Source organism: Sinohyriopsis cumingii, chromosome 1, assembly GCF_028554795.1.
Source record: "Sinohyriopsis cumingii isolate HCF-2022 chromosome 1, ASM2855479v2, whole genome shotgun sequence".
Classification (NCBI taxonomy): Eukaryota; Metazoa; Mollusca; class Bivalvia; order Unionida; family Unionidae; genus Sinohyriopsis; species Sinohyriopsis cumingii.
In genome coordinates this window covers 23,363,548-23,388,916 of record NC_142961.1, presented here as the reverse complement: position 1 = coordinate 23,388,916, position 25,369 = coordinate 23,363,548, and the positions used below count along the sequence as shown (strand labels likewise).

The 25,369-nt window shown below is 35.2% G+C and overlaps 1 protein-coding gene across 7 annotated transcripts in view; it reads right to left on the bottom strand.

Moving 5' to 3' along the window:
• Nucleotides 1-25,369, bottom strand: part of LOC149806550 (putative 3',5'-cyclic phosphodiesterase pde-5) — a 256,230-nt gene that overhangs the window by 112,096 nt on the left and 118,765 nt on the right. For all 7 annotated transcript variants that reach the window (XM_089954339.1, XM_089954332.1, XM_089954365.1 and 4 more), the window contains 2 exons: nt 9,932-9,990; nt 3,336-3,387 (listed from right to left, as the gene is read on the bottom strand). In XM_089954339.1, the coding sequence (XP_089810465.1) occupies nt 3,336-3,387; nt 9,932-9,990 (111 nt within the window). The remainder of the gene's footprint in view (nt 1-3,335; nt 3,388-9,931; nt 9,991-25,369) is intronic.

Below are 25,369 nucleotides of genomic sequence, written 5' to 3'. Positions count from 1 at the left end.
GCATAATTTTATATCAAATGACCGTAAACTGTAATTATCTGACTCAATATTATTTTGCATCAAGCAAGTCAAAATCTTGACTAGAATCATCCTGTGGTTTAAATTTTTCACTCTCCATATAATGAAAAGCTCTCTATGCTATTCAGCTGGAGGAATGTGTGTGTGTGTGTGTGTAACAAAATCGGCAATACAAAACCAACAACCTTGACCTTCAACCTATTGAATCCAGAACTGATTATGAAATGCAATTGTCCAAGTTTAAGCTGATACAGTGCAAGTGTAGCACAAAGATGAAGTTGAATGAAATTTTGGCCAATGCAAGCTGAGTTATTATGCAGAATACAAGTATGCCAGTGACCTTGATCTTTCAACTATCAATAACAGACTCAGTATGGAGCTGGCCTTTCTCAAGTGCAATGTAATTTCAAAGTTGGTCAAATTGGCTGTGGAAAACTTGAGTAAAGTTGATTCAGCATGTCAAAACCAGAATTACAATTTTAGTTCCAGAGACCTTACCTTTGACCTCAGGAGATTTAATTAAGAGGGAGGTGCCAGTAATAAAAAGGGAAGTGCCACTGCAAAAATGTGTAGATTACTTATAAAATTTGCTGAAAATTTGATACAGGAAACTTTTCTTATCATGCAAGAAAAAAGATTACATTGACCATAGTGACCTTGACCTTTCACTAATTTACATACAAATCAACAGAATGTTGTCATGTTCAAGTCAAGTCTGGCAGTTTAGTTTGATGAAAATTAGGCCATGGAAACTGGACATGTGCAGAAAAGAAAATATTTTAAGCTCTAGTGACCTTGACTTTGGACCTAGCAGTCCCAAAATCAATAGACTTCGGCATTCATCCATGGATAATTTGTTTTTGGGTTTAAAAAGCACTTTTAAAACATTATTCACTGTAACACACACAGCAAGTGGGAGCTAAGTGCCAATGATACAGAAAATTGTGACTGACCTGTACTGTATTAAATATTGGACCCTTAGTTTACAAATCTGATGCTTCACCAACTGAGATACCATGGATTGACAGACATCATTATCACTGTACCCCTCATATACACCTTCAGTCAGGGGGATAATTATGTTAGAAAATTAATTTTTTTAAAAATAAAAATTAGTGTGATGAAATATAGGATCGACCAACTCCGCTGCACTTTGTGAACGAAAGTAAAGACATTTAATCATCTCAAGTTTAAAATCTGAAAACAAAATTTTTTCAAAGATATCACATCTGAGTGGGACTTCAAAACTTCTTAAAAGGTTATCAAACAACTGGAAAGTATACATAATCACCTATCAGTCAGAGATAAACACATTTCAGTTTGTTTGCTATTTCATATATCAGAGGTTTTAATATCAAAGATGGACAAATCTTGGAAAGATTCACCATTCACAACGAAACCTTTGTAACATTTTCTTTTTCACCCACAACCAAGTCTTTAAATCAATGCATCTTGTTTACATTAATACAGTGTAGTTTGAGAACATTTTTGTTAAAATGTGAAAACTCTTATTAAAAATGTATAAGGCGGGGGTTCGGGGTTGGGTAAAGAAAATCTTTCAAAAGCATTTAAATCTTTCCAAAGATTTATCTGTAAATGGGGGGGGGGCTGGGGTTGAGGGGGTAGCTTTGAAAATTAAAATTAAGGATTATTATCATTATGAAAAATGTAAAAGGAGGGAGGGAGGGATGCTAAAGAAAGTCTTTCCACTAAAGAGCTTTGCAAATAAAATATAAAGATTCACTATTCATACACATCTTTGATAACTGATGTATAGGCCAAAAACTTTTCAATGTTTTTTGTTCAAAGAATGAGTTCAAATAGTAAATGTAAGAGAAGCATGATAAATTCTATATGGCAATCTGAATAAAATTTGTATAGTCCAGCCATGTTTTTTTGTATGTCACTGCTCCAGATCTGTATGGACTGCGGTAAATGTAAATGACAAAACTCAAAGAACTCAGTATAAATACAAATATTCAAGAAATAGTGCATCACAGAATAAAACTGTAAACCAATCAGCTAGTTCCTTCTGTCTCAATCTACACTGCCATAAACACTAAAATATTTTGCTTACTCTGTGTCCAAATCAAAGAATTAGGAATGCTGATGGCTTGGAGGGTTTGGGGTAATATGATATATTAAAAGGGATCAAAGTCATGAACATAACTGTCAGACATTGATATCATGTTTCAGTCTTTGATTACAAGCAGGTACCAATACCCTCTAATGGCATGTAACTGGAAACTAAAGATGTTCCAGTCTTTTCTTTTCATTATTTGAAAAATTATTTTTAAAACTTAAAAAATTTGGACATAAAATATTTTAGCAATTACGTTTTATGAGCATTTTGTATTCAAATGATTCTAAAGTGATGCAAAATAAGTTTGTAAAATATAACTCACTTGACTCATTGTAAAATATAACTCACTTGACTCATTGTAAAATATGACTCACTTGACTCATTGTAAAATATGACTCACTTGGCAACCTTTTTTGTACAGAGTAACCTATATTGTTTATAATGAAGCGTTAATGACATGAATTTTGTTTGTTAAAAACATGAAAAATGCATAAATTAAGGTGAAATATAGATTTAAAACACAGCGCATGACATCAAATCTGACACAAGATGCACACCTTAAGCATGTACAAGAAGTGTATCTCATCAGGTAACAATTATTTTCTATGCTGCCTTTGGAGTCCAGGATATAAATGTACTAATAATTCTATCAAAGTATGTAAAGTTCATGGTACTTATGCAAAAATGAAAGAAACTTGTAAAATTCTTTGAAATCTACAATGACCAATAATTTTCATGGATATCATGATTTGTGGTTTTGCAAAATATGAGGGTACATCTTTGTTGATACTCAAATTTTTTTTCATGGACTGGGGAAGGAGCTTTATCATTTTAACTAAAGGATCAATATTTGGGTCTTGAAATTCAATTTTTGTACCAATAATGAAATCACAAAAATGTCTTTTTTTAAAAAGTTAACTCAAAACAAACAAAAATTGATAGAAAAGTCAAAATATGCAGCACTCCCTCACTATAGATCCCTTCATTATAACACTATTCCTTTAATAAGGCATGTATGGTCATGAATCCCTTTTTATCACGTAGCACAATTATATGTATAGTGTACCTCATTATAAGGTGGTTTCACTATAAGACAGTGTACACTATGGCTCCAATGGAAAGCATCGTAATGAGGGAGTACTGGATACTTCTATATATCCTGATTTTATCTTATGTACCCAGCTTAAGTTACTTAGTAACTGCTCTATAACAGACAGATAAGGAAATGTCTTACCATTATCTTCATAATGACAGTGTCCATACTGACAATGTCTTGAAAGATTGACCTAAGAAGAAACATAAAATTTACATTAACTACAATAAATTAGTTAAATCTCATAATCACATATTTATTCACAATTTATTCTACACTAGCTGAACAAACCAAACTGGGATGTAACAAAAAATCACATAGCTAGCATTGATTAGTCTCCAAAGGCACTGTAAACATGATCAAGGCAAAAAATAAATAGAGACTAAAGTGATCCTGACAATGAAATGTTTGCCACTCTATTTATAAATGCCATAAAACGATAAAAAAGAACATTGTTTTCTGCAATATTAAAGTAAACGTACAATAATGAGCTGTTAGAAATCAGATAATTTGTCCCCCCCCCCCAATCAATGTTTTTAAGGTCTGTTTCAGAAATCAGAATTTTACTAGCATCGGAGTGACAGGCAGAATGACTACTAATTAATGCATAGTTCATGCATCAGTGATTACCTTGATTAGCCACTACTGTTGCAGCTTTACAGCTTTAAAATGAATGCAGCTGAGTTATTTAATTCCAACTCATCCACATTTACAATTAATACACATTTAACACATTAACCCCTGGTGACGAGTTTAAAAGGCATGAGGTAGTAGCCTACTGCCGAGCTCTGTAGCATCAAGGTCATGTATGATACACTAAAGTGGGTGGTATTAAAGAAAGGTAGACAAATGTAGGTCTACAATGATACTAAAAAATCTGGAATTTCTAGTTGCACTACAAAATACAGAGCCGAGTGGTCTAAAGCGCTCTCCGTCACGGATCACTGCCATCTCACCTCTGTCTGCGTGGGTTCGAGTCTCGGATTCGGCCAATGTGGGTATGTGAGAAAGCTTGCCAGTAGCTTCTCGAGGGTCGGTGGTTCTTTCCGGGGATTTTCCGGGTTCTTCCTCCACCATTAATACTGGCTGCCATGTATAGCCTATCATGTGCTGAAAAATGGTGTTAAACCCTACAATAACAACAACAACAACAATAAAATACAGAGGGAAAAACCTCAATTTTTGGACCTGTTTTTTTTTTTTAACCCAAAATCTGCCCATGGTCGGAATCCGATTTTGTGTCTGTATTTTAGACATTTTGGTCTCAGATCTAAGGCAGACCGGTATGAACTGAACTGCAAACAGAGAAATAAACCTTGAAATAAAGAGTGGTCTTGATACAAAAATAATGGGTCCGTTAAGCAAAAAAAAAAAATAAAAAAGAATTCCAACTTTTACCCTTCTCCTCATGCGCAAGCCAAATAGCCAACGAAAAATGATGTTTTTAACACAACTAAGCAGTATGTTATTGGAAGATCACCTGGAAGGTGGTGATTTAGGATTAATTCAGAAATACCTTTCAAAATGTGTTTCCTACTCGAATTTCAGATGAAAATGACAAAAACTTCCAGGGGTTAATGTGTTAACCTGTAACCTATCACAATGCACAATCATTAATATGAAAAGTTTCTAAATGAATATATGTATTCATTCCTACTTCTAACTATGCTGGTCAGAAATGGAGTTTTGTTCAGAACATGATATATATATATATGAGCTAAACAAAAAGATTTGTAAAGCATAAACTGGAGGCCACAGTTACCTTCTTTGGTTCTAAGAGTACTAGATGCATCCAGTTATAAGTTTTCTTGACTCAAACATAAACAGCACCTGATATATGAACTGTAAACATATTTTAACAGTCACTGAAGCATGAAGTGTAGGTCACATACACTTCAATCTACAATAATGGTGTAGTATTGCCACTCTTCTGCAGGGAACAAAAATCCAAAGTAATCATGAGCCAAATGCAAAAATTTAATCTAAGCCAGTAAATGTTGTCACAGCGCCCTTCTTTTCTTGTATTTGTTGGAACTAACAGAGTTGTATGTGATCATCTTGCATGAACTGTGCTTGTGAAATAAATTTAAAATATAAAATTTAACCAAAGCCAGTGAAGCATTAAGTATGGACCTCACTAACCTACTTTTATATTGAAGGTGTGGTACTCATCAAGATGCATCCTGCTACCAAGTTTAATAATTCCAGATACAACAGTAGTTATTCAGGGGGCAAAAATCCAATGTGGCCATGAGCTGAATGCAAAAACTTAATCTAAGCCAGTAAAGGTCAAATATAGGTCACATTAACTTCTTTTCTTGTATGGTGTGATACTAACAGATGCATGTGCTTATCTAGTTTAATGACTCTACCATGAACTGTGCTTAAGAAATAAGCTCAAAACACAAACATTACCCAGAGTCTGTGAAGCATGGAACACAGAACAAAACAAAGCATCCCCAAGCCGACTAAGTTTCATTAATCTACATATAACAGTATGTATACAGAGCGCATAATACAAGATCTAAATGCAAAAACTTGGGCATGAATGTACAGCTAATGTACAAGAATGTACAGCTAATATACAAGAATGTACAGCTAATGTAGAAGAATGTACAGCAAATGTACACATATGTACAAAGTTAGCAGTACATGTATGTGCAAAGTTAGCCAACTCCCAAAGTGGTAGTTGCTATGAATCCCACTCCACACAACTGCTAGAAGCCAAGGAAGATAGAATAATGGAGATGCTGTAAGACATGTTCGGACACTGATGTTGATATAGATGCTGGGGACAGTATGACAAACTCTCCTCTGCCTGGTATTGAGGAGCTGAAAATGGGATATAGTTTCACTTCCTCAAATAATATTTACCGTATGTACTCGCTTATAACATGAGTCCAACTACAAACTGCACAGATCAAGATCTGCTGTTGCATAATGCAACAGCAGACCTGGGTCTGGACAGTTTGTTAGCAATCATCAGTAGAACAAACAACGTAGACCCTGAAATGCAGGCACATTATGCCATAGCAGATTAGGATCTTTGTTGTTTGTAGTTTGATTTGACTTAAAAGTGAAGATATACAGTACCAAACTTAGATATGCAAGATGACTACAAAGAGAATTCAGTGAGTTGTATGTGTCATAATTTCAAAATTCCAACAAAAAATTTGTATTTTCAATTAGAGGATTTGTTGCATAAGAAACACAGAGATTCTGAATAAAATTAGTTTATGATGTCTACAACAAAAACAACAGTAATGGATTACAGATGATGATGCTTGGCAATTTAGTGTCATGAAAAAGAGATTAGTTTTTGGTCAAAGAATCTATTAGGTTACTGGCATATGGTAGGGCATTGTACTTTCCCTGTGGATTCACCTTTAAGATATTTATCTGCGTTTTACTGCGTAGGCACTGAAGATAGCACTTAAAAAATAATTTGATGACCAGTTAAAAAACAATAGTTTCAACCTCAACAGTTTGATCATTTCCTACTGATGTAATTGTTTCCATAGAAACTTGATGTGATGACGTTCTCCAATACATAGAAGTTAATTGCAAAAGCAAGCTGAAAAAAAAAAAAACAAGCAAATCGAATTGGTAAAAATATCTTGTGTTCTCAACTAGTAATAATCTAACCAAATTGTCTTAAAGAAGAGATTTCAATAAGCTGATGAATAAGAGATTAAACTGACCTTCAACTTATTTCCACTGGAAACAAATAACTCACATCCTTCATCAGTACTGATAGAGACTTTCCAGATGGAAATAAAAATTCCTTATCCAGCCAGACTCAGTTGTTATCTCCCATACCATCACAACATCATTTCAATCAACACACTGCTACCCAGAGTTGTTTTTAAAACAAGGCCATCACACACATAAGGTCACACCATCCGCTACTTTTCCATCCCATAAATTTCAGAAAAATTTCATCTAAAAAGTTTTAAATGGATCCTTTGTCATTTTGGTGTTATAACTGAATCAATTGAGTGACATGTTATTTTTCTAAATACCTTTTATTATCAAGGAATGTGAGAGAAATAATCAACAATGCATATTGCTGTGTAACTGGAAATCCTACAGTTGGGATTATAATTTGTGGGCAAGAACAAGGACAAATATTATTTCTGTTCATGAATTATGACCATCAGCCTTGGGGAGGAGAGGTGGAATACCTAATCCTTCATTACATATGATAGAGTCTCTTAATCTACAGCATTTGGATTTGTGTTATATTTATGATTGCAGGCTCTTCTATTTCTTATCCATCAGACAAAAACCAGGTATAGTGGAGGACTGGTTTTTGTTATTGGTTTAAGGCCATTTTTCTGCACATGATACGCTATACACGGCAGTCAGTATATGGTGGAGGAAGATAATGGGAAACCAAACCACCCCCACAAGGATAAACCACAAACCCATGGGACATTACTGGCAAGATATGTCAAATACCCACATTAGCCAAGCCTAGAAACTCGAACCCATGCAGAGGTAACAAAAATGGGAGGAACCACAAACCCATGGAACACTACAGGCAAGTTCTGTCAAATACCTACACTGGCTCAGCCTGAGACTTACAGAAGTGAAAAAAATAGGAGGAACCACAAACCCATGGAACACTACAGGTAAGTTCTGTCAAATACCTACATTGGCTGAGCCTGAGACTCGAACCCATACAGAGGTGAGAAAATGGAGGAACCACAAACCCATGAAATGCTACAGAGAAGTTCTGTCAAATACCTACATTGGCTGAGCCTGAGACTTGAACCCATACAAAGGTGAAATGTCAGTGATCTGTAAATATGAGCACCTTAGACCAGTCAGGCACCCAAGGTCCCATAGTAGTGGACCAGTACATACTGGTTATCGTATCATCATATACCATATATACTCACTAATAAGACGAGTCCAACTGCAAGCTGCACAGACCTGTCACACCAAATCTGGGTCTGTGTAGTTTGTTAGGACAAACAAGACAGACCCTGATCAGCAGGCACATTATGCTATGACAGATCAGGATCTTTTGTTTGTAGTTGACTTATAAATGAGCATAAATGGTAACACATCAATATATTCTAGAGAAATCAATATTTGAGGGATTGAGCAATATGCAAAACTGTTTACCATATAAAAATGCATAGACCCAGATAAGCCATCACATAATATGCATGCAGATCTAGGGTCTAAGCAGTTGTTAGGATTAATCAATAGAACAAACACAGACTCTGATCTACCAGCAAATTTTGCAATGACAGAGTCTATGTTGCTTGCAGTGAGTACATGTAGAATATCAAGGTGTCTACTTGGGAACAATAAACTTGACTTCAATGATCTTTTTAATTTACAGATGTGGCTAAAGAGAAACTAGAAATATTCACAAACATTTAATGGCTACAGAAAGAAGGAGTAAAGAAAACATTAAAGACATTAAGTATAAAATTTACACATATCAACTTGCAACTACAAGTAAATAAGCAAACGTTTTGAAAGTAGTGTTACAAGCCAGGGGTCGTTACTTGACTGAGAGTGTCAAAACCCTGGTGCGGTTCTCACTAGAAGTAATAAGTTTACCCCAAATTTCCAAAGACTTCCATACAACTTCAGTTGTAAATTAAAATTAGAAAGCCTGACATGTCCATTCTAAACTTTTCTTCAACTCTAATCAAGGCAAGACCATGCATAAAACAACCTGCCAAATATCTATCAACCGCACATCTGCATGGTTTCTCTTCATCAGGTTTTCATACCGCCAGCCATTCAAGCCGTAGAAACTATACGAGTATCCCCTAACACTGGGAACTATTTGAATTCCACCACCTTAGGCCAGTCAATGTATGCTTTCCAGGCACATTTTTCCAATTTAACTGCACCACATTTGCGCCCATGGCAACATAAATGGTATCTGCAGAGTCTCTTTTTATTTATTCCTTTGTGTAATTTACTGGTTTCCTACCGTAAATACTGCCACTGAAGTCACACCACCAATGTACACCACTAGATTTTAATATGGACTATCTTACTCAGGGACATTCATTCGGTTTTGGCTGAATTCACTATTAGTGAACCATGGCATCATGGAAACTCACTAACACTTCACTCCATGACGTTTTCTCCTAGTAATTGACTAATTATTTCGGACTAAGGATATTTCCATTGTGCCAAATTCCAATAATCACACAAATCTAAGAATTCCTTAAAACGTGCATACACGAACTTTATTACAGTATAAATGCTAAGGGGTGTATACGGTAGTGATTACCATACACTACAGTTGAATGTCATCTCATCAATATACCAACATACTAATCATATTATTAGAAGACCAACACTTAACAATCTATGAATTGCATACCACTGAATAATACATTTTAATTGAAAAATTTTAAACAAATGAAAACAAAGAAATGAACAATCAAATTTTTAGGGAAAAATCTAACAACTTGGTCTATTCTAAATCAACAAATTTATGGAGACCAACAGCGTGGTCTAAACAATTATAATTTGTTCGGACATTACAGTCTCATAGGCAAGCTTTCTATTTATTGGCTTGTGCACAAATTGTTTATGGTATATACTGGCTTATAAAATAATCCAACTGCAAACTGCACAGACCCAGATCTGTCGTCACATAAAGCGCCAGCAGACCTGGATTAATACAGTTCCTAGGAGTAATCAGTAGAACAAACAGTATTTAAGAGGAAATCATTTAGTTTAAAAAAATGTCTTACTTTGCTACAGTTAAGAGGAAATCATTCAGTTTCCTTTGCTTTGTCATGCAGCTGTGCATCTGGAAAAAAAGAAATAGAGGAACGTGGAAACAGTAACTTTATTCATAATGGAATGTTAAACTAAGAGAGAGAGAGACAGACAGATAAATAAAGATTAGTAAACCCAAATAACTTAACTTTATGTGACTGGCTATTTGTATGGAGATACTTACCACCAAAAGACAGTAATGAATTTATACTGAGTTAAATATACAGGGACTGTAAGGTATTATGAAAACAGGATGGCAAGCAAGTATACAGGGATTGTACAAGGCAGAACAGTTATGAAAACTGGATGGCAAGCAATTATACAGGGATTGTACAAGGCAGAGCAGTTATGAAAACTGAATGGCAAGCAATTATACAGGGATTGTACCAGGCAGAACAGTTATGAAAACAGGATGGCTAACAAACCTCTGATTCATAACAATACTGTAAATCAATATTTCAGCATCATTCTATTATCAACAGTTTAGTAAATGTTGCTGTGCAAGGACATGCTACTTTCACAAAATAATAATTGAATAATTATAGTCTGTACTTCAGTGTAAAATGACTTTCACAAAATAATAATTTAATAATTATAATCTTTACTTCAGTGTAAAATTACTTTCACAAAATAATAATTGAATAATTATACTCTGTACTTTAGTGTAAAATCACTTTCACAAAATAATAATTTAATAATTATAATCTGTACTTCAGTGTAAAATGACTTTCACAAAATAATAATTTAATAATTATAGTCTGTACTTCAGTGTAAAATGACTTTCACAAAATAATAATTTAATAATTATAATCTGTACTTCAATGTAAAATGATTTTTCAGTTACCTTGTTAAATTCATACAAATTAGATATCATTACATGTTTTGGTGACTTTACAGTATCACTATCCAAAGAGTAGAATGATAGGTTCACATGAACATTACAAAAATATAAAAATGGATACGAATAAAAACTACAGTTACAGTCTGGATATGCTTGCTTATAAGACGAGTCCAACTGCAAAATGCACAGACCCAGATCTGCTGTCTTATAATGTGTCAGCAGATCTGGGCCTGGATAGTTTATTATTATTAATCAGTAGAACAAACAACATATACCCTGATCTGCATGCTCATTATGCTGTGACATATCATGATGTCTGTTCTTTGCAGTTTGACTCATCTTTTAAGTGAGTATAAATGGTTGTTGTTGTTGTATGGCTTAATGCCATTTTTCAGCACACAATAGGCTATACATGGCAGCCAGTATTAATGGTGGAGGAAGAATCCGGGAAAACCCCTGGAAAGAACCACTGACCCACGAGAAGCTACTGGCAAGCTTTCTCACATACCCACATTGGCTGAATCCGAAACTTGAACCCACGCAGACAGAGGTGAGATGGCAGTGATCCACAACAGAGAGTGTTTTAGACCACTTGGCCACTCGGGACCCCAGTATAAATGGTACTTTTTACTCTAATGACAATATATTTATAACACTGAAACTAAGTTTTACCTTTTATCTGTGTTTGAACCATGTATAATCATGGTACAAGAAATTACTCTGTGTTTCATATACAGTACTCCCTCACTATAACACCATTCATTATAACATGCTACCTGATTTCAAACGAGCAAGGTCCTGGATCCCATATCATTAAGTTGGAATAAAACATATACATCATGTACTTAATTATAAGACAGTCTCACAGCGAGACTCTCCAAGTGTAGTAAAGCATATTCTTACTTGGAATGCTTGGGCCATGTAGTAATGGGTCAGGGCAAGTAAAACCACACCCTGGCTAAATTGAAGCCATGAAAGACGCTCCTAGGCCAGAAACCAAGAAACAGATACAATCGTTTCTTGGGTTGATAGGATTTTATAGGAAATTCAATCCAAATTTTGCCGCTATAGCTAGTCCATTGATGGATTTAACTAGGAAGGGGCAGCCCAATAAAGTTTCTTGGGGTTCATGTCAGGAAAGAGCTTTTAACGCTCTTAAGGGAAGAGTGATCAGTGCTCCGATCCTAAAGTTGCCAGAATTAAATAAATAGTTCATATTGAGAACTGATGCTTCCGACACGGGATTAGGAGCAATTTTACTACAGAGCAAGAGGGGGTAACATTACCCATAGCTTATGCTAGTAGGAAATTGTGCCTAGGGAGCAAAATTACTCCATGATTGAAAAGGAGTTTGGCACTGGTGTGGGGTATAGGGAAATTCAACACGTACCTTTTCGGAAGGGAATTTGTCCTTGAAATGGACCATCAGCCTATCATATATTTGAACTAGGCAAAAGTTGCCGACGCAAGATTGATGCATTGGGCATTGAATCTGCAGCCATATCATTTCCAGATCGAAGCAATCAGAGGGTCGGAAAACGTAGGGGACAATTACTTAAGCAGAGCTGATTTGCAGTTTTTCTTTTTTAAATGTAAGTAATGTTTCAGTTCACATTTTTGACACAATTCCATGTTTTTCTAAAAGTGTTTACACTTTTTTTAAGGGGGGAGGTATTATCACGGAATTGTGTATGAGTTATACCAATATGTATATGTTGTCAAAATGTACTCGGGGTTTCGTTGCCATGTACAGCGTCACCCGAGGGTGGTATATTTTTTCGGCTCTAGTTATTTCGAAATCCTGTGCAAAACTCAGACCCCTGTATGTGGAAATTGCCTGCAGCATGAAACCTAAGTACCTGGCTGCGCATATCTGTCACAGCTAGTGTACAAATAGAGCAAATTCTCTATAACTAAATTACATTAAGCCAAGTCTTGTCAGGAAGCTTACCCCTTTACGGAAGCAAATCTCCAGCCGTAGCAGTAATGAAATTTTCTTTATTACTATTCGTTTATATGACTGAATTGTTTTCATCCTTTAGATGTTTTAGAACCTTAATTAATGTTTAAAAAAGACTTATATCTGCAAACATATTCATTGAATGCAGTAGCTAACGAGCAGGAAACATATATTTATTCTAAATTCTACAGAGAGTCAATACCTTGGTTATACAATGCCATATTAGAAATACTTTAGTCTGGTTTGAGTTAGCCATTTGTTGTAACTGAACAGACAAATTGATGTTTAATTATACGCTGCATGCATTGAACGATTAATATAATGGGTAATGAATTCATGTGCGTGCATGCGCAACATATATCAATGCAGAAGTACTTAACCGTGTCATATGTACTACATGGTTTAGTTGTTATAATTTTAGCTTCCTTATGCCATGCGCAACATATATCAATGCCTTGTATATGGTTTGATGTGGAGTCACCAGCTGTAGAGCTGCTTTATACATGCCTGCCATGCCTTATACATCGTTGGATGTGGAGTCACAGAACTCTGTGGGGTTTCGTATGACGTATACGCTGTGTTATGGTGACGTTGGATCGGAACAGTAGACTGGTTTTCTCAATGCGAGGGACCAGGGCTTCGCAACCATCGGGTTTGTGATGTAAGGGCTCTCAAGGGATCCTTCAACAGACTGAGAGGAGCGGACCATGCGTGGGTGCTTCTCTGGCCATTGACTAGAGTGCATTGAACTGGAGTTACATCTTGGCCATCAAATGGGCGCTACGATAGTTGTATATAGTGTTCCATGTTATTTCCACTATAACATTTCATAATTTCATTTATTCCTATTGCTATATCGTTATGTGAACAATCGATAGGTTCATAATTTCATTAACTCCTATTGCTATATCATTATGTGAACGATCGATAGGTTCATAATTTCATTCGTTCCTGTCGTTATATGAACGATCGATAGGTTCATAATTTCAGTCATTCTTTTTTCAATATTGGTTTACTATCGATAGGTTCATAATTTCATTCATTCCTATTGCTATATCGTTATGTGAATGATTGATAGGTTCATAATTTCATTCATTCCTATTGCTATATCGTTATGTGAACGATCGATAGGTTCGTAATTTCATTCATTCCTATCGTTATATGAACGATCAACAGGTTCATAATTAAATTCATTCCTATTGTTATGTGAACGATCGATAGGTTCGTAATTTCATTCATTCTCATTGCTATATCGTTATTTGAACGATTGATTGGTTCATAATTTGTACTGCTTTTCAATATCGTTTTATGAACGATACATTCAAGACTTTCTTTATATTGGGGTGTAGATCACTTTTATTTTGATCGGTGATAGGAATTCACATTTGTTTTGAAATTCCATTTGTTCAATTCATGTTTGAGTTTTTTCTCGTTGAGTTGTTGTTGTTAGTTCCATGTTAGGAACTTTATGAGTTTCCTTATCTTTTTGTTTATAATGGTGTCAAATTTGTTAATATTTAAATTGCATTTATGAATAAACATCTTGCAAACGCAGTTGCTTTTGGTGTCTTCCCTAATCCAGTCCCAACCCGGCTTCATCCTGTGACAGTAAGGCAGTAAACTCTATGGACAGTGTTATGATGATGGGATGCTGCATATATCATGTAATTCGTTATAGGAGTCACAGTACTAATTCAGTTTCCAAAGTAAACCTATACAAACACCATGATATTAAATATTCAATAACTGAAAATATTTGAGTGCTCATGATCAGTGAAACCTATATTTATCAGTATAGATGGAACCTGGATGTCAGCTTATGTGTTGAGGAAAGGATATGAGCCGTGGCATTTTCTGGACCTGTATATGTTTGAAATATGTGCTTTCAATTCCACACCAAAGAGTCAGGTGCTAAATTTAGTAATGAGTGTTCCGAACTCAAGACTGTTAAAGGACTGAAATTCCATCAGTAAAACAATGACTCTATTTTTTTTTCACTTACAACTAGGATAAGCTCTCAAAAGATTCTTTTTCCTACAACATAACTTACACTATTAACCAATCCTGGCCAGCCAAACCCATATATACTCTATTTTATGTTCACCCTTTTCCAGGCTGGTTCCCATTTTTCCATATCATTAGTACCGTGTGTCCTGTAAGGCAGTTTCACTACAATGTGGTATCTTCTATGACTGTGTTATTGTTCATCTGTACAGTTTCATAATTTGCACAGGATTTGATTCTTAAGGGAAAAGAATTTCCCAATTTTCTTTTCTGGTAATCCTGGCTATTTGAAACGGACATGTGTATCATAAATACTGTCCAAAAAACTTTTAATTCCCTTTGTTTTGGTTGATTGATGGGTGCAATTTGGATTGTAGAGTATAAAGTTTGGCCTTGCCTTCACAGTTTGGCCTTGTCTTCACAGTTTGGCCTTACTTCAGATGTGCACCTATCAAGAGACTGCTATCTCCACTTGGTTATTTTAACTTCTTGGACTTCAATGGTAAAATTGAAAAAAATGAAACAACAACATTTTCTTAATACATGTTATAATTCGTTTACTGCATTCTCAGAAGCTAATATTGCCTGCTCTGAAAAAATTATTTTCCCAGTTTTAATAATGCTAAAGTTAGTGTAGTTTGGACTAGCTGAAGTTAACTTTTTAAGCACATTTATACTGGGCATCATGTATAGTCCATCCTGTGCTGAGAAATGGCTTTAAACCCCAAACAACAACAATGAACTTCAAAAAGGCATGCAAGGCTCTTTGACTTTACTCCAGGGTCCATTAGGTTTGGTTTTCAAAACTCATTCACAAAAGTGTTGATATGATAGCGATCAAATCTACACCATTTTAATTCAGTATCAATTAAATATTGCAAGCAGTATTTTAGTGAGAGCCTCATGTAAATGACGAGTAGCAGGAGTTACAAGAAGCCACTATGGTGCCATCTTGGGGGTCAGATGAACACCACTTTGTCTCTGACCTTGTCCAAAATCAAGTTCATCATTGACCTGACCAGAATCATTGATTTTTTTTATTTCTGTACACAACTAATACATAGTTTATATTTTCTCTATAAGTGTGGGTTTAATATCAGGATCATTATCAATAAAAGTAAACATATTTGTCTTGGTCTGAGTCAAGAACATTGTTTACTATGTTCTTTATTATAATTTTACTAACAGAATCTTCTAGAATGGAATTTTCCATTAAGTAATAGTTTTGTTTTGGAAAATGCTAATTGTGACCTAGGTTGAGTAGAGGGTTTTATAATCTTGTTTACTGGGAAACATATTTATTTTTGCTTTAAGATGTTGAGGCAGAATCATTTGTTATGTTCAGTGTTTGATTTGTTCTGAAATTAATTAATTTAAACTATTCTTCTCTGGAAATACAAAGTGCTTTATAATATTTTGGGAAGGAGACATTAACTGGGAATTATAGTGAATTCAAACCAGGAAACCTTAGATTATATTACTGTGAATCAATAAAAGACTGTTGGCACATTGATACAATTCAGGTCAATGGTACATTAATGCATTAGAGACTGCAGGCCACTACAGGCACATCAACACCTTCAGCATTGGAAATTATCTGAGATACCACTTTAGGTTATTCAGAAGTTTTAAAATCTTTTTATTTTTTTAAATTTGAGTATATGTCAAAATAATGAAGTTCTTTTATCCAGAAAATAGTGTGACTTTGACTGTTCATTTTAGTAAACACCAGGTGTTGACCTGGATCCTGACCTTGATTCAAAGTTAGTAGTAGCCACGTAAAAAGTTCTATTTTTATTTTAAAATGATTGGTTGTTGTCGAGGTCATGATGGGACTATGTGGTTTAAAATGTAAACAATTTTCTACATTTTATTTCATAGAGTAAAATGATTGGTTTTCATCAGGGTCATATTAGGCGTACATGATATAAACAAAATCATGTGCCCCCCACCTTTCAATTTTGTAACTTGGGGATTTTCGAAACTGTGTTTTAGAATATGATATAACCTTTGTTTTAAAGAAATAATCTCAGTTGGGCTTTTTTCTTTAGACTGGAAAGTGTCTAATGTGATGTTTGGAGTTATTTCAAATTATTTGGATTCAAAAGGATTAATTCTTTTTCTTGGAGGTATACGTGTGCTCATACAAAATTCTTGAACAAAGACCTCTTATAAAAAATGTATTTGGATTTCCAAAACCGGAGTGATATTTCTTGTTTCTACAAGAAACTGAAGACTTCAACACACTACAGGTTACAGCATACACCATTGTCTTCCATCTTGGATTCTTTGTTGGCACTTGAAATCATTAGAACATTTTATTATTAAGACTTCTAAAATTTTACTCGTGGATTATTCTTGGATTATTTTTTGGTTTGATTCTTAAAACCTAAGTTCATATATTTTCATTTTTACAGAATTTTTCCTAGGAAACAAATTATTATATTTTTCAAAGCTTGTTATTTTCACTCTTTTTTGTGTTACTGTTTGTTTGAGCCTAAACATGTCATATAAGAATTGAGCGCTCGTCTAAGGAATTATTTTGAAATTTGGCTAGAATATTTCAGAAAACTTTGTTTTTCGAAATTTGAATTCCCCATGTTTTTGAAATTTTTATTGAAGTCGACAAGCTTTTCTAAAATGTCATCAAAAGTGAAAATCTTTCTTTCACATCCTACCCAGGAACAATTAGATCTTTTCAAAAAAGATGAATTGGTTCAACTTGCTAGAAAATATGATCTTTCTGAGGTAAAGGCTTCCTTAACAAGAAATAAGAAATATTTTGGTTCAGTATTTGGTAGAAAAGAATGTTTTGGATAAAAGTGCTTTGGTTTCAATCAGTAAGTCTGTATCAGACTCTGACATAAAAATGAAGGAATTAAAATTAAAATACAAGATGGAATTGGAGTTGAGGAAGCTGGAACTTCAGAAAGATAAAGAAGAAAAACAAATGCAATTGCAGTTACAATTGGATAAAGAACAAATGAAACTGGAGAAAGAAAAAGAACAAATGTTATTATAAAAAGAAAAAATAAAGTACAGTTTGAGAAAGAGGAGAGAGAGAGAGAAAGACAGGAAAGAGAAAGAAAAATAAATGCATTTACAAGCAGAAGAAAAAGAGAAAGAAAAACAAATGCATATACAAGAAGATGTGATGTGATGTGATGTGATGTGATTTTGATTTTTAACGTAGCTTTAACAATTTTTCAGTCATATCGCTACGATGTCTGCAATGTGGCAGTTTATAGTGATGTCTAGCACAGGGGCATCATGCCGCAGACATGTAGCATGATGTCCCACCCAGTCACATTATCCTGACACCAGGCCGACCAGTCCTAACACTAACCTCTTAATGCTGAGCGCCAAGCGAGGCAGCTGTTAGTACCATTTTTTAAGTCTCTGGTATGACTCGGCCGGGGATCGAACCCACGACCTCCCGCATCCGAGGCGGACGCTCTAACCACTAGGCCACCGGAGCGGTCATATACAAGAAGAACAAATGCAATTAGATAAGGAAGAAAGAGAGGGAATATCAATGTAGAATGAAAGAAATGGAACTGGCAAGTGAACAGCACATTCAAACTTTAAATCCAAATTTAAGTTTTGATCTTGCAAAGAATATTACATTAGTGTCCACTTTCAGAGAAAAAGAAGTAGACAAATATTTTACTCATTTTGAAAAAGTTGCTGAAAATTTGAAATGGCCAAGGCAGCATTGGACAGTTGTTTCAATGTGTACTCACTGGTAAGGCTGGTGATATTTACAATTCACTGTCAGTTGAACAAAATGGTGACTATGATAGGGTTAAAGAATGCATCTTAAGGGGTTATGAGTTAGACCAATCAGAGTCATTTTAATGGGAAGAAAATATTCAGGATGGCCTTCAAGACCAATCAGAGTCATTTTAATGGGAAGAAAATATTCAGGATGGCCTTCAAGACCAATCAGAGTCATTTTAATCGGAAGAAAATATTCAGGATGGCCTTCAAGACCAATCAGTCATTTTAATAGGAACGAAATATTCAGGATGGCATTCAAAAGTAACCATAGTCATTTTAATGGAAACATAAAATTAAGGACGGCCTTCAGGACCGATCAGAGTAATTTTAATAGGAACAAAATATTCAGGATGGCCTCAAGACCAATCAGTCATTTTAATAGGAAAACATATTCAGGATGGCCTTCAAAATCAATCAGTCATTTTAATATAGGAATAAAATATTTAGGATGGCCTTCAAGACCAATCAGAGTCATTTTAATGGGAAGAAAATATTCAGGATGGCCTTCAAGACCAATCAGTCATTTTAATGGGAAGAAAATATTCAGGATGGCCTTCAAGACCAATCAGAGTCATTTTAATGGGAAGAAAATATTCAGGATGGCCTTCAAGACCAATCAGAGTCATTTTAATAGGAGCACAATATCAAGGATGGCCTTCAAGACCAATCAGTCATTTTAATAGGAACAAAATATTAAGGATCGCCTTCAAGACCAATCAGAGTCATTTTAATAGGAACAAAATATTCAGGATGGCCTCAAGACCAATCAGTCATTTTAATGGGAACAAAATATTCAGGATGGCCTTCAAGACCAATCAGAGTCATTTTAATAGGAACAAAATATTCAGAATGGCCTTCAAGACCAAGCAGAGTCATTTTAATGGGAACAACATATTAGGATGGCCTTCAAGACCAATCAGAGTCATTTTAATATAGGAACAAAATATTCAGGATGGCCTTCAAGACCAATCAGAGTCATTTTAATGGGAAGAAAATATTCAGGATGGCCTTCATGACCAATCAGTCATTTTAATATAGGAAGAAAATATTCAGGATGGCCTTCAAGACCAATCAGAGTCATTTTAATGGGAAGAAAATATTCAGGATGGCCTTCAAAGCCAATCAGTCATTTTAATGGGAAGAAAATATTCAGGATGGCCTTCAAGACCAATCAGAGTCATTTTAATAGGAACAAAATACTCAGGATGGCCTTGAAGACCGATCAGTCATTTTAATAATAATAATAATAATGAGGACTTTGTATAGTGCCTAATCTTTAGAAGCTCTTAGAGCTTAGTGCTTTACAACATTAGACAACACCTATAACATAAAAAACATATAATGATATGATTACAAAAACAAACACCATGAAATTAGAAAACATTAAAAAACATGCTGAGAATATTTAAGGTAGGAAACATTATTAGGTCTTTAAGTTTGTTCTTGCAGTCTAAATAAGTGAGTTCTGAGAGCCTCCTTGAATGTGATCACTGTGTCTCTGTGTCTAAGTTCAGTGGGCAATTCATTCCACGTTGCTGGGCCCTGGTATGCAAAAGAACGCTGTCCATATGACTTTGTTTTCATAGTGGGAATAATGAGTATACAATTGTCAGAAGAGGAGCGCAAGTATCTTGCTGGTGTGTACACATGGGTGAGGTCGGATAGGTATGTTGGACTAGAGTCCAACAGTAAAACCTAGCACAGAGAACAAATTTTGTGTTTGATTCTGGATCGAATGGATAGCCCGTGTAGGGTATAGAGCAGCAGGGAGGTGTGCTCTGATCGTGGTACTCTAAGTATGATCCGAGCAGCAGTGTTTTGAACTTTTTGAAGTTTCTGGAGCAGATATTGAGATGAACCAGACAGAATTGACTTACAATAGTCCAGTCTTGAAAGTACTAATGAACACAAAAGTGTTTTAATGGCATCAACTGAAAGATATTTGCGAACTGAGTTGATGCATCTCAGCTCAAGATATGCAGCCTTGCATATGTTCATGACATGTTGGTGCAATGTGAGAGTACTGTCCAGAGTAACACATAGGTTTCGTAATGATTGTGTGAATTTAATGTTGGTGTTGCTGATATTTATTGTTTGAGGTAAAGGATGTGAATGAGAAAGTCTTTGTGTTGTGATCAGAATGGCCTCAGTTTTATCATCATTCATCTGCAGCTTGTTACATGTCATGCATGATTTCACATCAGAAATGCACCTCTCTACACCTTGGATGGTAGCATCAACTTCAGTTGGGTGGCTAGATTTGTATATTTGGGTGTCATCAGTGTACAATTGGTGAGACACTGGATGATGATCTATGACACTTGAGAGCGACTGAGTGTACTGAATGAAGAGAACAGGTCCAAGAACAGACTCATGTGGAACACCACAACATAGATCAACTGGGCTGGAGTATATTCCATTTGCAGATACAATTTGTGTCCTGTTGACCAAGTAGGACTTGAACCACAGTAAGGCTGTATCATGAATGCCAAATACATGCTGGAGATGGTGAAGTAATATATCATGGTCTATTGTGTCAAATGCTTCAGACAAATCAAGGAGGGTGAGGACTGTAATCTTTCTGCTATCCAACTCAGAGAGAATGTCATTAACTACTTTTAGAAGATTAGTTTCAGTACTGTGGCAAGGGTGATATGCAGACTGCGCATTGCTAAAAAGACTGCTTGAATTCAGATGAGATACAAGCTGGGATAGAACAACCTTTTCTAAGATTTTTTATATGAATGGTAGATTAGAAACTGGGCGGTAGTTCTTAAATCGTTATGGTCAAGTGTTGGTTTCTTCAGCAGAGGCTTTACAATGGCAGTTTTGAAAAATGATGGGAATTTTCCCTGGATGAGAGAGAGGTATTAATAAGATCAGTTAGTGAAAGCAATATTGGATCTAAGCACTCAAGCAGCAGTGATGTTGGAATTTGATCAAGTTCACATGACTTTGGTGCACTCCTCATCATGCTTGTATGTATGAAATCCATAGAGACAGGTTCAAATGCTGCTAATGGTTGCTGCTCAAATGTTGTATCCCAACTGCATGGTGATGATGAGTCAACTGAAACTGTGGTGTCAAGCTTATCTCTAATGGTTTGTACTTTGTCACGGAAGAAATTTGCAAACATGTCCGGAAGGTTGACTGGGGAGAAGGTAGTTGAAAGTGGTGTTGATTTGTTCCTTGACATTAGCTTGTTAGTAATCTCGAAAAGCTCTTTGCAGCTAAAACTTTCCATGACCTAAGTACGGTAGTGGGCTGATTTTCCTGCATGGAGTATGATCGTGACGTTCTTCTTAGCGGCTTCATAGATTTGCTTATGAATAGTGAGTCTGGTGGAAAGCCAAAGCCTCTCAGTTTTACAGCGGTCTCATTTAGCAGTGTGAAGCTGGTACCTAACACTGCTATACCATGGAGAACACTTTTGAATTGATACTCTGCACTTGGTAGCTGGTGCATGTTTGTCAAGCAATGAACGCAGGCAGTTATCGAGTTGTTCTGCGGTAGGATGTAAGCAAGTTGTTAAGTTAGCTTGGATGTCGTGCATTAGTTTCATTCTATTTATCATACAGAGGTTTCTCTCAGTAGCAGATAAAGGTGGAGGGTTAGGGACTGATACGACAAGATGGCATATAATGCAGAGGTGATCTGATGCAAGGTCATGGGATACCAGGGAGGACCGTAGAATGTTATCATCAGGTCAATGAAGAATCCAGTCTAAAATGTGACCGTGTTTATGGGTGGGTTGGTTAACTGACTGTTTCAGGTTGAAAACATTAATGGAATCAATGAGTTTTTATGTATTTGGGTTTCTGGGACAGTCAAAGTGAAAGTTGAAATCTCCAAGAATAACCAGGTTGCCACCTATTGAATTTCCATAGTCCAGGAGATTCGGAAACTGCTCCAAAAAGAGAGAATCAGCCAGCTTGTTTTTTCTACTAGGAGAAGGGTGGTATAGGCAGAAGAAATGGACTGACCTTTGCTCCAGTGTGAGTGCAGTTTGGACTAGTTCAAATGATGTGTGATCGAAACTGAATGTATGGTGTGGTTAAGACGTTTCATCATGGTGTTCTTTGTGATGACAGCAATTCCACCTCCGCGAGAATTACGGGGGAACGACTTGATGGAGTAACCAGTGGGTGTTAGATCCGCACACTTGGGCTCATTGCCTGATGTTTTTAGCCATGTTTCTGTCAGGAAAAATAGGTCAATATTCTGGTCACTGATAAAATGAACTATTTCTGTGCACTTTTCCGGTGGTCCTACTGACTGGACATTGAATAATGCAATACGCAGAGGTATCTCCTGGATAGTTGACACAAAAGTTGATGAATTAATAGGGATTTGAATTAGGTTATCTAAATTAACAGTCAAATTTTTTTTAAATTGTTGAGACGAAATAAGGGAGATAACTAGAATTCTTCTTCCTGTTCTACGCTGGCCAGCTTTGAAACAACGTTTCTTTTTTCGCTTCTGTTTACATTTAGGTAATGATGAATGTAGTCCCAGTTCGTTTAGTCTAGAGCACAATATAGTGTGGAGAGCCAAAGAGTGATCATTTAAAGCAATTAATGAGGGTCCATCGTAGCATAAACAGGTTGACTGGCAAGTATCACATGATGGAGGTTTGTTCAAAAACAGTGGAGCAAGACAGCTGAGAAAAAGTCTAATTGTTCTCATTTCCAAAACAAGGAGATGAAGAAACACATACAAATTTAACAGCCAATACATAATGAACACAATAACGTAGATGAAAACAGGCAACAAGCACAAATATCATGAAAACGGCAATATAAAACGGAACAGCTGCTTCAAGCCGGTTAAGCGATACCGGCCATCTTGGGACAAAATATTCAGGATATCCTTCAATACCGATCAGAGTCATTTTAATAGGAATAAAATATTTAGGATGGCCTTCAAGACCAATCAGTCGTTTTAATAGGAACAAAATATTAAGGCAGGCCTTCAAGACCGATCAGAGTCATTTTAATAGGAACAAAATACTCAGGATGGCCTTCAAGATCGATCAGAGTCATTTTAATATAGGGACAAAATATTGAGGCTATCCTTCAACATCGATCAGAGTCATTTTAATAGGAACAAAATATTCAGGATGGCCTTCAAGACCAATCAGAGTCATTTTAATAGGAACAAAATACTCAGGATGGCCTTCAAGACTGATCAGAGTCATTTTAATATAGGGACAAAATATTGAGGCTATCCTTAACACTGATTAGAGTCATTTTAATAGGAACAAAATACTCAGGATGGCCTTCAAGAACAATCAGAGTAATTTTAATATAGGGACAAAATATTCAGGATATCCTTCAACACCAATCAGAGTCATTTTAATAGGAACAAAATATTCAGGATGACCTTAAAGACCAATCAGAGTCATTTTTAATAGCAACAAAATATTAGGGATAGCCTTCAAGACCAATCAGAGTCATTTTAATGGGAACAAAATATTAAGGCTGGCCTTCAAGACTGATCAGAGTCATTTTAATAGGAGCAAAATATTCAGGATGGCCTTCAAGACTGATCAAAGTCATTTGAATATAGGAACAAATACATGAATAACTAACTATACATTGTAAGAAAGAAGTTGGGTTGCTTTTAATGTTGGTATGTCCATCAATTTAGAATAAATAGCTGTTACAAGATATTTTCTAGATAGCCACTATATCAGCCATACTAAATTAAAGAGTGTCATAAATTATATAGTCTTAGACTTTAAAAGAATTGGTTATATGCACATCTCATAAAACCCTTTTGTATTAACTGTACCAGTAAAATGTTGGTTTCAATTAAATTAAGAAAATTAATGAAACTGACTGGTTGCAGAACTAAATAAGATAACTTATTGTATTTCATTAAAAAAAAGGATATAACAATGACAACACTGTTATGTATATTTAATTTATATTGAATTTAATTTAATTGTTTGTAAGTTTTAAATTTTTTATATCATTACTTGCTATTGTAATGTAACTTTAATTACATGAATAGAGTTCAGTTCTGACTGATTTGTATTTTTTTTTGATGTAAACAACTTTACAGAACATTGTATCTAATGCTGACCTAGTTCCTGACCTTGATTTAGAACCAGTCATAGTTTGTAGTAAACAACTTTTAAAAAAATTATATTCTTTCTCAGAGTAAGATTAATAAAGTAGAATCAAGGCCATCTTTAGATTATGTGTTAAAGGTTTTTCCTTAGGACTGACCCAGATCTGGGCATCTGTTTTGTGTTGTAGCTAGATTTACTGTTGTTGTTTTGAGAAATAATAGTCATATTTGCCTTAACACTGGAGACGTTCAGGTGTCTTATGTTGTGACCAGTTTTTGGGCTAATTATTTTATTTTCTTCAAATTATTTTAAAGAAAAATGATTCTTTTCCCTGGAAATACTAGTGCTCTATATTAATTTTTGTACAAGGATATTTATCAAAATTTATACAGAATTCAAACTGGAATGTTATTTTCTGTGATTCAACAAAGAACTGTTTACACATCAGTACAACACTGACCACAACATATGTCACTGCCTTCCATTTTGGATTTCATCGAGATTCAAACTCAGTTTCATTAGGACTTTTTGTTTCTCAGACTTCTATTTTTTAATTCTTGGATTATTTTTGGATTTGATTTGTAAAATCGTTGGTTCTTCTTCTAATCTTTTACTTATTTTTCTAGGGAGCAAATTATTGCCTTTCATTCATCAATTCTTTAAGAAATACACATATGGATGCTTATAGTTAACTTTAATTATCAGAACACTTAACAGTAACAAAATAAACTTATTATAATACATGAAAT